At 39.1% G+C, this 13,643-nt stretch overlaps 1 protein-coding gene across 1 annotated transcript in view; it reads left to right on the plus strand.

The window, feature by feature from the left end:
• Positions 1–592: 592 nt before the first annotated feature.
• Snx7 (sorting nexin 7) overlaps positions 593–13,643 on the plus strand; it is a 92,007-nt gene continuing 78,956 nt past the window's right edge. Inside the window, exon 1 of the mRNA XM_027935209.3 lies at positions 593–784. Within this exon, the coding sequence (XP_027791010.3) occupies positions 605–784 (180 nt within the window). The 5' untranslated portion in view covers positions 593–604. The remainder of the gene's footprint in view (positions 785–13,643) is intronic.

The following is a 13,643-nucleotide window of genomic DNA, read 5'->3' on the forward strand; positions in this document are numbered from 1 at the left end:
CTGACCATGAAATAACCACTAAGTTCAGTTACTGGGTCAAAAATCAATGACAAGAACAGGGGAGGTTTTCAAGTCTTCTATTTTTGCATCAGCCTTTAGTAATGATGGACTCCAAAATCACAACCAAGGAGAAAGGCAACCATTAAGGACAGGAAATACAATATTGGTTTTTGTCTTTTGGCGGGCTGGGTCGGCTGCCTTCCAGCCCGCTATGGATCCCGCGAACCCGACTGTTCCCTCTAAGGCTGCTTCCCAGACCCTGTCACCTCAGAAACCTTTCCTCCGCGGTCCCTGAGCTGCGTCAGTGCCCGCCCGCAACTCTCCAGTCCCCCTTCTTCAGAGGGCAGCCGTCCTTCTCCCACCCTCGCCGGGTTCCGGGCCCCCCACTCTCGCTCCTCCAGGCGACCCCAGGCCAGGTGGGGATGCACCCCAGGCCGCGGCTGCCCTTCCCGGCCCCGCGCTCGTCCCGACAGTTCCGCGTCTGCGCAGCGGGCGAGGGGCTGGAGCGGGGCCGGCCGGGGAGGCGCAGGATGCGCGGGAGCCAATGGGCACGCTCGGGGGAGCCGGGCTGGCGGCGGCGGCCCGTCGGGCGCGCACTCTCGGGATGGAGGGCGAGCACCGGGCATCTCAGGCGCGCTCCTCTGACCTCCCGTCCGGGGGCGGGGGCGCGGAGAGCCCTGGGGGCGGCGCCCCCTTCGCGGGCAGCAGCGGATCCTCCACCTTGCTGCAGGCCGACGTGCTCGATTTGGAGGAGGACGAGGACGACCTGGAGGTGTTCAGTAAGGTGAGGGCGCGGCGGCGGCGCGTCCCGGGAAAGTTCCAAAGCAACTCTGGGAGTTGCCACCGTTGATCCGGCGGCCACCTGGAACGCGCCTGGCCTCTCCCGGCAGAGCCTCGGAGCTGGAGGTGGGGGAGGTCTCCTTAAGCCGCCAGACCCGGGCTGCAGCGGTCCCGGCTCTCAGGGCTGCGCCCTGGCGGGGTTCCGAAACGTAGCCGCTCCCTCTTCTGCACTTTGACCTTCCACTGGGTAGGGCCTTGGCTTCACGGAGTCTGAACAAAGTTGTGATCCCCACCCACGCTTTTTTGATTTTTGTCTGCCAGGGACATCTCCTCCAGACAGTTGTCTGAACCCGGGAGGCGGGTAGCCTGAAACTGTCCCCGCTCCTGCCAGCTGCTTTTCGGGCGCGGCCAGCTCTGAACTCGGGGAGGGAGATCACCTGAGTTTAGGGAAATTATTTTTTATTTAGTGGTGTTGTTTTTGGATTTGAGAGTTGAGTGACACCCAAACTGAGTCTGGAATCCAGTGGGAGTAGGTGCGAGGATATCTCAACAGGAGAAAACGGTCGTGTGTCTAACAGGAAGCTCCTCAGCTGCGGTGCTAAGGGTATTTCAGAGACAAGTACCGCCATCCAACCCACAGCCGGCAGCTTTCGTTTTCCCCTTCCTCTTCCCGCTGGAGGAAATTGTAGGGCTAAAGGCTTTTCCTAACTTGTAATTGGAGGAAAGTCTTGTGGGGGTTAGTGGTAGACTTTTGGTGCGTGTAGACTAGTACTTGATATTTCTTAAAGGTTTTGGGAAAGAAAAATAACTTTCTTTTAGAGTGATTGAAAGACATTCTGGTTTCTCAAGTTGCTAATAGAAGACTTGAGTTCAGATCAGAACAATGTACTAATGACTGAGAAGTAATAGATAATTGTTACCCTGAGATGTTAGTTAAAGCAACTAACCTACTTAACCATTGTCTTTATTCTGGAAGAGAGAACAGTAGCTAGAAAGTGAACCAGCCTAGTCTGGCTCCAAAGAGGAATATGAAAAACTCAGTTTTTTCTTGGTGTTAAATGGAATTGTAGGCCCAGTTGCATTCTAGATATTTGGACACAGTCACAGTTTTGTGCTCTGTTCTATTTAAATTGCAAAACAACGGAATTATATTTAGTTGTAAAAGGTTAATATTGTCTTTTTATATTACTCACATACTTTATGTTCAAATCAATGACAGTTGGCCAATTGGTTGATTTATTTTTAACCTTCCTTTTTTACATTGCTTTTTAAGTCTATGAATATTAGTCTATGCTTATACATTGTTTTACTTCCAATATTGGGAAGGGGAATGTTGGGATTGGCAACTGTGTATCAGAATCACCTGGAACTGTTTTAAAACTTGTCAGGTAGTATCTCTTTCCCCAGATTCTCAGGATTCCAGCCAGCTTTTCAGGACCAGTTTTATTGGAGCACTATTGTCAGATGTGGATCTAAGGTGAAACTGATGAAATTTAAGATGCAGAGCTGTTCATTTTCGAGGCCTGTGGGAATATAGGGAATGGCTGAAGTTGTAGATATTGGGTGGGAAGGAATTGACAGGTTGCAACCTGAAGCATTTTAAAGGAATCATTCCTGGTAAATTATCTGATGCACTCTCAGAAAATATATCCATGGCTCCAATTATTTTTTGAGATTTTTTTGTCATTCTAAATAAAAATGTATTTTTCCTCATAATTTTTATTAGTAATTTTGTATTTTCTTATTAAGGTATCTTTCCAAGCTGAGTATGGTGGTGTATGTTTGTAATCTCAGGGACTTGGGAGGATGAGGAAAGGAGGATTGAAGTTGGAGGCCAGCCTCAGCAACTTAAGTGAGACTCTGTCTCTAAATAAATAAGTAAATAAATAAAGGATCAGTGTTAAAGTGCCCCTGGGTTTAATCCCCAGTACAAAAAATAAATAAAATAAGGTATCCTTATAAATTGTGTAACCTTCAGTTCTCTGCACCTGGATCCACTGTTTATTAGGGTTGTATAATTGCATTTGCTGAGCACTTAGACAATGTTAAGAACCAACCACTTCTTATAGAAACTGGCCATATAGATAAAAGTAAAGATATAATATTGGTTAAAGTCTAAAAAGAATCCATATTTGGAAAAATTTGAAATTAGCCACTGTATTATATTTCATAAAGTTAAAAATTTTAAACACTAGTTATAATTAGACAAGCAAATTTAAGAAAGCTTCTGACATTTTTCTTACTCTTTAATCCTCTGTTAACCTATTCTCTGCAGAGTTGTCTAGCCATTGTCTAGCCTACCCTAGGATAGTATCTCCCAATTACTTATGAAGCAGACTATCATTGCCCTTTAATATCTTAAGACTGGCTGCAATCACATCTGTAGTCACTCTGTTCCCTTAGATTGTTTGTGAATATAGCTCAGTGGTAGAGCACTTGTCTAGCATGTGTGAGGCCCTGAGGTTGATCCCTAGCACGAGGGGTGGGGATGTTGAAAGGAATAGACTAGTAGGCTTAATTCCAATCCCCAACTAAGCCATAAAGTGAATTTAGTGTTTTAATAAATACATTGAAAAGAAAGAGGTCTCACTAGAGGCTAACGTTTTATAAGATTAATGTAAAATTTAAGATTATTCTGGTAAATCAGACTCTTTGAGCAAGGTTTTGAAAATAATTCATATTTTTACAGGAAAGGATACTTTTGAAAGAATAGTAGGTTATCATTATTGGGACATTCAGTTTTCCTTTTACTATAACATTTCTAGTAGTTTAAGGACAGGGTTCTCGCATCAGCCGAACTTTGAAGGTCTTATGGGGGAGGGAAGAAGGAAGCCAGAGAGGCTGAAGAATGGCCAGTTTTGCTTTTTAATAACAGCCTTCTAGCAAGACCTAACTCAGTGTCCCATGAAAACACTTAATCCCTTTTGAGGATAGTACCCCTAGTGTCTTAAGAACCTCCCACTTGGGCCAACTCTTAATGATTCACCACCTATCACTATTGGACATGTGAACCCTTGGAGGAAAAGCTTATATCTTATTTGACCGTAGATCCAAACCATACTAGTAGAGGGACCTAACTATGTTATTCAAAAATTCTATCAAGTACTTTGAAGAAGATATGAGAAACCTACAGATTAATTTTTCACATTTGATTTCTCAGTGTTTCATTTCTATGACATACCTGTATTGGTCATCACTCTGATAAACAGAATTTTTTCCAATGAGAGAATGTAAATGAGGTTTTAATCCAGGGTCTACTTATAGAGTTATGGGCAGAGTTGAGAACAAATAAGGGGTATTGAGGCACTTACAGTCTTGTAGTAACAAAAAGCCATTAGGACCCCTAGCTCTAAAGGGACAAAGAATGGAAATACTGTTGCTGGAACTCAACAGGATCTAGAGTGGTAGGGAAGAGGCCACTTCTTCAGGAACCATATTTACAGAGAGATGTGGTGTTGAAGCCTTGAGGGAATAGGAAGCATGTTCTCTGCTCCTGCCCTCCTTCCTGCTGTCTGTGCCCTGCACTGGTTGAGCTGCTAAAGATATATCTTCCTCAAGGATCAGACTCCTGGATGAGTGGAGGCCGATGGTTAAAACAAAGCATAACTAGTTTAGAACACTATAGCAAAGGGATGGCCACATGCTCTTCCGTAATGTGACCTCCTTCTATCAAGAGGTAAGATCTGTGCTTCTCTCCTTGAATCTGGGGTGGGGTGGAGCCTTTGGGCAGTGATGTTGTGCAGCTTCTAAGCCTAGATCCTAAAAGAAAACAGAGAATTCACTTTGTTCAGTAGGACACTGCTTTCTGAAGCTGCCACTTGAGAAATGCAACCTAAGCCCTCCTTGCTGTGAAGTTACCTTGAGATCATGTGTAAATGCTCTACCAGCAGCCCCATCCAAAGTCCTAGTCCCCGTCTGTCATTAACTTGAAATCTGGCAGATGTTCATGATTACAGCCCTCAGCATCCAGGTACCCTCAGCCATCAAATCTTCACAGTTGAGGCCTCACATGCGGTGAAGAAGAAACAAGCCATTTCTGTTGTGTGCTACCAGAATTCAGAAAACCAGGAATTGTAATAAAATATAAAACACCGAAGTTGTTTTCTACCACTATGTTTAGGGATGGTTTGCTACGTAGCAGTAATAACTATAATAATAGCTAGTAGTTTGTATAACATAGTCAGCCTTCCAAATCTTTTTGTAATTTAGAATAGTGGGTTCAGGGGAAGACTGAAATTTAATTGGGATAAATGTTAACTTCTGAAGAAGAAATCTGTTACTCATTATAAATAAAAATATAACAAAGATATAAGCTTAGTGGTTAGGAGCAGAGATTCTGTAGCTATATTGCCAATATTTGAAATCCTGGCTCCACTGCTTGTTAGCTTTATTTTTTTAGGCAAATTATTTCATGCGAATGCCTCATATTTATAATTTGTAAAATGAGGATAAACAGTAAATATGAGGATTGAATGACTTACCAGATGTGTTCCCTTTTCCCTGAAATTTACATTTTGATTCTGGCTCAGTGGCTTTTACCATTTTGATGGTTTAAAATGGTTGGGGGAGAAACCAATAAAACAAAATAAGGCTGATCTAGGACTATTTATATTATACCTCTTCTGGAAATTCCACTCACTGCCATCATAATTCTCTTAGTATTAAGTACTCTTATATTTCTTTCTAAATGAAATAGAGAAAAGATAAAAAAAATCCTCAGATTTTCTCTTTGAATTAGCATATGTAATCAATGATAAAAATTAAAACATAAGGAAAATTCAGAATAAGTTTGAGAAGACCCTTCATACGGTCATGATCATATTATGTTTAAATATTCCTTGTGGTTTTTTAGTACATGAAAAATTAACATGTATAAATACATGATGTTGAATCTAAACAAACACTATTGTTTTCAAGGTCACATGGTATATTAATTGTACTGTAATCTAACCTGTCCATGAGACTTCTAAAGATCCATTCCACCCTCTGTTTTGAAAAGGGGAGTTGAGTGTCTGTCAGAAATAGCAAAGAAATAACTCATCTTGAGATGCCAATGCTTTGTTATTGATTCTTTGGAACATTGATGGAACCTGAGATGCTATCTGGGAGGATCTTGAATCCATTAGCAGTGCCTTGGATTGCCACAGAAAGAGTAACCATTTTGTCACACATTTCCTATCCATGAAGAAAAATAAAGGATTTCTCTGGTTTTGGTACCATGGCCTTTGAAGAAAGTCTGGGGAAGAACCAAAGTGGTTTAGCTTAGAAAAGACTTGTATTAATTCTTTTAACCACTCTTTATGAGGAGTCATTGTGATTGAGGTGGATTAAATGTTTGTAGTTTTTGAAAGGCAGAAGGGGAAAACTAAGACCACTGGGTTAAAATCTTTCTTTTTTCCTAGGGCTGGGGATGGAACCCATGGTCTTGTGCATGCTAGGTAGGAGCTCTACCACTGGGCTGAACTCTCAGTCTACTGGGTAAAAAGTATAGGGAGAAGTTTCAAATCAATTTAAAGAGAAGCTTTCTAACTGAAATTTCCAAAACGAAAAAGATTGCCTCATACAGTCATGAATTATGTCACTAAAAATGGCTAATACAAGCTGGATGACTAATTGTCCCAGAGGAGAAGATGATGTGACAGTTGACTTTTCCATAATTAAGAAGTAGTTACAATGGAATTCTAGCTTACTAAATTTAACTGCAAGAGCAGTGGAAAAATCTTAATTGGATGATCCTACTTATCCCTTCAACTTAATTCCCAAACTGAACTCTATTCCACCATTTCCCAATTCCTAATATTTCCCGTCCCAATCCTGTTGTCCTTTCCATTTAATTTTCTGTTAATGATGTCATAATTCCTTAGGTACCAAGGATAAAATGCTTAACGTTTACCTTTTATTCATCCTACTCACTGACTCTCCATGTCTGCCCATATATATGAAATGTTCCATCAGTTTTACCTTCTTGATGTCTCTGGAATTGGTGCCGTCTTTACAAATGCCTACAGCTGCAATCAGAGCACTTATATGGTTACTTCTGAGAACCATTAATATGGCCTCATGGTCTTCATTCTCCTCCTCATATCTTGCCTCTCTCTGGTGTATCCCATGTGCTTTCAGAGCTCTACTTAGATTGCTCTTCAAGGCTCTTGGTGCTCAGACCGCACCCTGGCTTTTCTTCCTTCTCCCTCACTACTCTCTTTCCCTCTTCTAGAGCCTCACTTATTACAGAGTGTACCATGAATCAACTATGTTACTTAGGAGCTCGTTAGAATGCAGTCTCAGAACTCGCTCCAGACCCAGTAAATCAGAATCAGTGTCTGAGCAGGATTCCCTGGTGGGTGGTTTATTTTCATCTTACATTTTGCCCAGCATTGGTCCAGAAGTTCTGATCTAGTTTGATTTGCTTGCCACTGCATGAGCTTATTCTGTATTTGTTTACTTTTATAATTATTGCTGGCTCAACAAAATGAAATCCTTTCTGATTTTTTATGGCCCAGTGTAAAACTACCTTTTCCTTTAAAGCCTTCTTCTCTCCCCAGATAGAATTAATTTCTTTCCATTTTGTGCTTTCCAGAATGATGTTTGAATATCACAATGCTTAATACATTTTGCCTTTTAAATAGATGTTTATTTCTCTTCAGTAAAACCATGATTATAGTCTAGTTCCAATAGACTAAACTTCTTGAAGGTAGGAATGTGGGGACATTACATAATCATGGGATATTTAGATTGCATATTAATCACATACTTACATTAATGAATGACATGGCCTCTGGCTTTGTTTTTTTAGATTTTATAGATCCAATTATAATAGTAATTTGTTGATGATCTTTCAGAAAATTCAGTTTGTATTGTATTGGTCTTTCCTAGCAGGATACTCTACTGAATAGAATTAAATTCTTAATCAGTGGTGAGTGATATTATTGCTAGATTGGTGCACAGCTCTCTGGACAAGATCTCCTGCTTAGTTTGTATGAGAAGAAATAAATACAAAACATGTGAAACCCAGGGAAATCATTCAGGAATATCTTTTACTTAGAAAAATAAATTGCTTTAAGCTAATAGCACCTGACTCAGGATTTGGTTCCAAGCCACAGAAACCAACTCTGGCAGGAAAGGAGTGAATTGACATTAGGCAGCTCATAGACTAGATCAAAAGGTTGGAAATGCAGGTGCAGAAAGGGAACTACAGTGCTTTCCTGCAGAAACAATGGTGTTTTATTTGTTTTTTATGTTTATTAGGGGCCGTGGAGGAAATTATTATGAATATTTTGGGAAAATGAGGTCAAAACACTCCAGATTTAAATATAATGTACTCTACATATAATATTTTATCCTATGAGCTTTAAAAGTGGAGTTTCATGTTTATATCTTTGAGGATCCAAGCACAACTCTTAATAGCCTTCTATAGTTTTATAAAAACCTAGTAAAAGAAACACATTTGGTAGTTAATGAAATTATGGTACTCAAAATTAATTTCATTCATGTGCTTATTTATTTCCATTCCATACTTTCTAAAGAAGAAGTAAAACTTAAATATTCACAGTTAACCACCTCACGTATATATTTTTAAGGTTTTCCTTATAAGTAAGTGACGAATTATGTGATTAAAAAGTTTTATTTATTTTAAATGGAATGTTTGATTAACTCTGGAAGTGTATATATCAGTCATACTTCATGACAGTTACCTATAGTATTGGTAAAAAGGACAATGAAAATTACTAGCAAATATTGACATAAAATCATGAAAGTCCACTTAGATGGTGAAGCCAGTAGTGTTTAAAATTAAAACAAATAATTTTACTATTACTATTTTTACTTTGAGAAATATTTTATGTGGCATGTTTTCTCTTGGTTTCTTTTTGAAGATAACTTTGTGGAGGTGTATTTTACATAGCATAAAATCCACCTGTTTGGGTGAATGAGTTTTTTTCAAGTAAGCTAATCAAGTTGTACAGCCATCCCTGTAACCCTGTTTTAAAACATTCTCATCTCAGTAATGAAATCCATCATTGCCCTCTATAATTAATCCCTGTTTTCCCACCCAACCATAGATACCCATTTGCTATTTTTCATCAATCTACTTAGATTTTCTTCCTCACGTCATTTCATATAAATAGAATTATTTAATATGCGGCCTTAATGTCTGCTTTCTTTCAGTTAGCATTACATTTTTGAGGTTCACTTTTGTGGTAATTTTTATCATAATTTTAAATTTTTTGGTATAAGAAGCAAGAATTTTTCTTGTTGTTTTTTAATATTGGGTATTGAACCCGGGGCCCTGAACATGCTAGGTAGTTGCTCTACCATTGAGCTGTGTCCCCGTCCTCAAGAGTTCTTGTTCAAAAATGAAAAATAGCTTCATTAAAAATGAAATATGAAGAATAACAAAGTCTGTTTAGAATTAAGTTGAAAACCTTACTGTGTGTGACAAAAATACATGGTAAATTCTTGTCATATGAATGTTGAAAATTGGAAGAAAAAAATTCCAAATTTGTTCTATTCTACTATTTCTGAGAAATCTTTTTAACCTGTTTGAACATTAAATATTACCTTCATCAGCTCTAAGTTATGCTGCAGTATAACACCTGAATATCTAGTGGCTTACCTACAATAAACATTTGCTTCTTAGTTGTATACCTTTTAGGGGACTCAGCTGTGATTCTGTTGTAGACTTTGAGTCTGTTCCCCTTAGTCATGTGCATTTCAGGAGGCAGACTAAGGAGTGACTTCTAACTGGGACACCATTCCTGTGGCAGAGGGAAAAGAATGCATGTGCTGGTGGAAAGAGGCAGCAGCTCTCACACCTTCTGCCCAGATGTGTTCATTGTCTAGAGCAAGTCACTGACCAAACCTATTGGAGTAGGAGAATTACTGAAAATTGCCCAGCAATTAGCCAGCAGGTATAATCCTCTCAAAGGAAGAATAATCATGCTATCTCCAACATGGTTTTGTGGCCAAGTTATAGGCAAATAGCTGGTTAGACCTTTCAGCATAAAGAAAACCAAATTTCTAATAGAGCGTTAAACATAAAAAAAGGAAATTTTCCATTAGTTAAGAGATTATCCAAGCGAAATTGAGATAAGCAGTATTGCATTAGTTATGATGAGTAACCTCTAATAGACTAATGCTAATAAATAGTCTGAATAAGACCACAGAGATGCTGAGCAAGCTCTAGCTGGACAAGAAATGTCTTCTTTTGGATTTTCAGGTACAACATTCATCATGGAGTTCTTCCCTCACTGTTTTTTTTTTTTTTAATTTTTTATTGTTGGTTGTTCAAAACATTACATAGTTCTTGACATATCGTATTTCATACTTTGATTCAAGTGGGTTATGAACTCCCATTTTTACCCCATATACAGATTGCAGAATCACATCAGTTACACATCCATTGATTTACATATTGCCATACTAGTGTCTGTTGTATTCTGCTGCCTTTCCTATCCTCTACTATCCCCCTCCCCTCACTGTTTTAAAGACTTACAAGATAAAGACATGAATGCTTGAAATTCTGACGGAGTAAATGTGACAATTAAGCTTTGTTGGTTATTCCCTCATTAAAGCCCATGTTGGAGTCTGGCATGTCCTTTTTTTGTCCTTGAGTATTTCAACCCTTTTCTGCCATGGGCTTGCTGGTCTTGGACTAGACTTCTCATCCCTCAGTATTTTACATAGCTGGCTGCTTCTCACCTTACCTCCTGAAAGCCTCCCTGAATGCAGCTACCAACAGCATTCTTCCTGCTCTTACTCCCTTATATATCAATGCTTAGTCTCCAGTCTTGTTTTTATCTGGAATTATCTAATTTATTGAGGTGTTGATTTGTTTCTTGTCTGTACCTCTTTTGTGTTAGCTTTTCATCCCTGTGACTATAATACCTGACATGAACAATTTAGAAGAGGAAAAGTTCATTTTGGTTCACAGTTTCTGAGATGCCAGTTCATGATTGGCTGACTCTATCACTCTAGGCCTGAGATGAGGTGAAGCTTCATGGCAGAAGGGCATGGCAGAGGGAAGCTGCTCACCTCATGGTAGCCAGGAAGCAGAGAGAAAGCTGGAACCAGAGATCAAAATACATAATGCCTAAGACATGCCCTAGTGACCCATTTCCTCCAGCCGTGCCTCATCTGCCTGTCGTTTCCATGCAGTAATCCATTCAAATTTTTAACCCATCAAATAAATTAATCCACTGATGAAGTTATCTCTCTCATAATCTAATTATTTCACTTTCTTCATTAACACAGAAGCTTTGGGGGGATACCCATATCCAAACTGTAACATTCTTTTCAACCAACTCAAAGTATAAGCTTCACAAAAACAGGACCCCTGCCATACTTGACCATGGTTTTGTTCTCTGCCCAGGGCCTTTGACATAGCTGGCCTTTAGTGAACATTTGCTAAAGGAAATAAAATTACTATTTTAGGTGCTTTGTGCATGTGTTTAACTCAATGAAATTAAGAGATACGTGGTTTTGTAAAAATTATTAGAATTCCTAAGCCAGAAGCTTATTTAATTATAAAATATGGATATAAAATAATACTTACTTTCATCAAGTTGTTCAGAGGATTAAATAAATTAATGGACATATTAACTGTTGCAAAGGCACAATTGCTGGTGCTTAGGAAACTGAGTATTCACTTACACGTTGAGTAAGATGAATGGTTTTGACTTAGGTAAACTCCCACTTTGATTTGTAATGAGATCTTCAGAGAATCACAAACATATACTTGTTTCTATCTTTACAGGGCTTGTATTTGTTTAATGCAAGACATTATGGTACTATGTGGATGATCTTGATGGAGCTATATATTTCAGCTTCTTAGATACATGCAGAAAATATATATAAAAAAATCCTTTCAGGTAGTCAGAGAAGGCACCATTGGGATAAAATTTAGGAGGATTCTTACTTTTTATTGAAGTAATCAGAGCATGTTTTTCCATTTTTGAGAGTAATGCCAAAATTCTGGTAATTGCTTCTTAAATGTACGTGTGTAATTCCTTCTTGAGTGAGTCATTGCCTGTACTATCTGCTTGTCAATTTAGAATTACCCGGGGATAAGAGTATTTGGTGCATCTCTTTTAATCCCAAACTGGTTTTTCTAATATATGTGTGAAATGAGTAAGTACACATTAAGACTCTTCAGGAATGCCTAGTACATTTGTTACTGGAGATAGATATTGACACAGTTCAACCTTTTCCTGGGGAATGTCTATAAAAGCCACCTTTTGGTTGAAGGGACTACTTTTAGTTTAATGCAGGCCAGGATTGATTTTAGCCACACCTAGTAAGTGCACAGCTGGCTGGCTGCGCCCCTTAGGAACCCTTTCTGGACACACTCCTGGGTTGAGTCTGTTGTGTTATCTGTGTACAGCACAAGCCTTCAGCCTCCTTAGCAGTTCTGGTTAGAATATTTTTTCCTGGCTCCTTCTGCTCCAGTCTGTCGTCTCTGGATCCACTGTTGGCTGATTCTACATTTCCTGTGTGTATCCAGTACCTTGGGCTTGCTTTAAGAAAGTTTCCATACACCCTCTTTCCTTGGTAGACTCAGCATTTATGGTTTGAAGGATCTTTGATTGGCAGCAATGGGACTATTGAGGCACACATGTGAGTGCATCAGCGTGTTTGAATACACACTTAGTGAGGGACCTTAATATAACTTTCAGCCCTAACCCCCTAACCTTTTAGTTGTTCTTTGTCTTTCTTATATGTGCAGTAGTCTTTATTGAGGTGAATAAAAACATTGATTTCTGAATGTGTGTGTTTGTGTGCTCATGTGTGTCTAAGTGTTAAGAAAGAAAGAAACAAAGAAAGAAAAACCCTTAACAGAAATGCAAATGCTGAAAGTTTGAAATTTACCTTCTGCCAATTTGCCAGGCATTAAAAGGACTTTACTTTTGTTTCTAAGTTCCATGAGAAACCTGGGCAAAGAAAATTAATGCATACTTTCCCGTAATCAAGACCATATCGTTGCTGGTGTGTTGCTGCACACCTATGACTCTAGCTACTTGAGACTGAGGCAAGAGGATTGCAAGTTTGAGGGACAACTTAGGGAGACTCTGTCCCAAATAAAAAAGGGCTGAGGGGGTAATTCAGTGGTAGAGTATCCCTGGGATCAGTACCCAGTACTGCAAACAAGAAAAAATTATTATTATTGTTCTACTTAAACATACTTTTTAAAAACTTTTAAAATAATTCTTATGGAATATTCTGATGCATATAATAGTATATAAATATCTATATACATATTTTATTGTTATTTATAGAACATCTATAGTGTAAAGCAAGGGCAGCAGCCTGTGGACCAAATGTGGTTTTGTAAACAACATTTTAAACATTTTATAAGCATATAGCCACACCCATCCTTTTAAATTTTATTTTAGGTACCCGGGTCTTAATCTAGGGCCAATTTACTTGAGCAACATCCCTACCCCCTTTTCTAAAATCTTTTGAGACAGTCTCACAAAGTTGCTTAGGGTCTCACTAAGTTGCTGAGGCTGGCCTTGAACTTGAGATCCTCTTTTCTCAGCCTCCAGAGGCCCTGGGATTACAGGCTTGGGCCAACTCACCCAGCCCCACACCCATTCTTTTATGTATTGTCTCTGACCTGTCACACCACAGTGACCAAATTGAAAAATTTTAAGACAGACCATATGGCCCTGGAAGCCCCAAATATTTGCTGTTTATTTTGTTCCTTACAGATAATGTTTGCAGACTCCTGGTAATAGAAGAATAAAATTGACATCCATGAACCAATCCCCAGCAGAAGAAATAGAAAATTCAAATATTTTAACATAACTGTACTACCTCCCCAAATGATTCTATTTAGTTAAAAAACAACAAAAACAAAACAAAAAACC

The sequence above is a fragment of the Marmota flaviventris genome, chromosome 10, assembly GCF_047511675.1.
Source record: "Marmota flaviventris isolate mMarFla1 chromosome 10, mMarFla1.hap1, whole genome shotgun sequence".
NCBI lineage: Eukaryota > Metazoa > Chordata > Mammalia > Rodentia > Sciuridae > Marmota > Marmota flaviventris.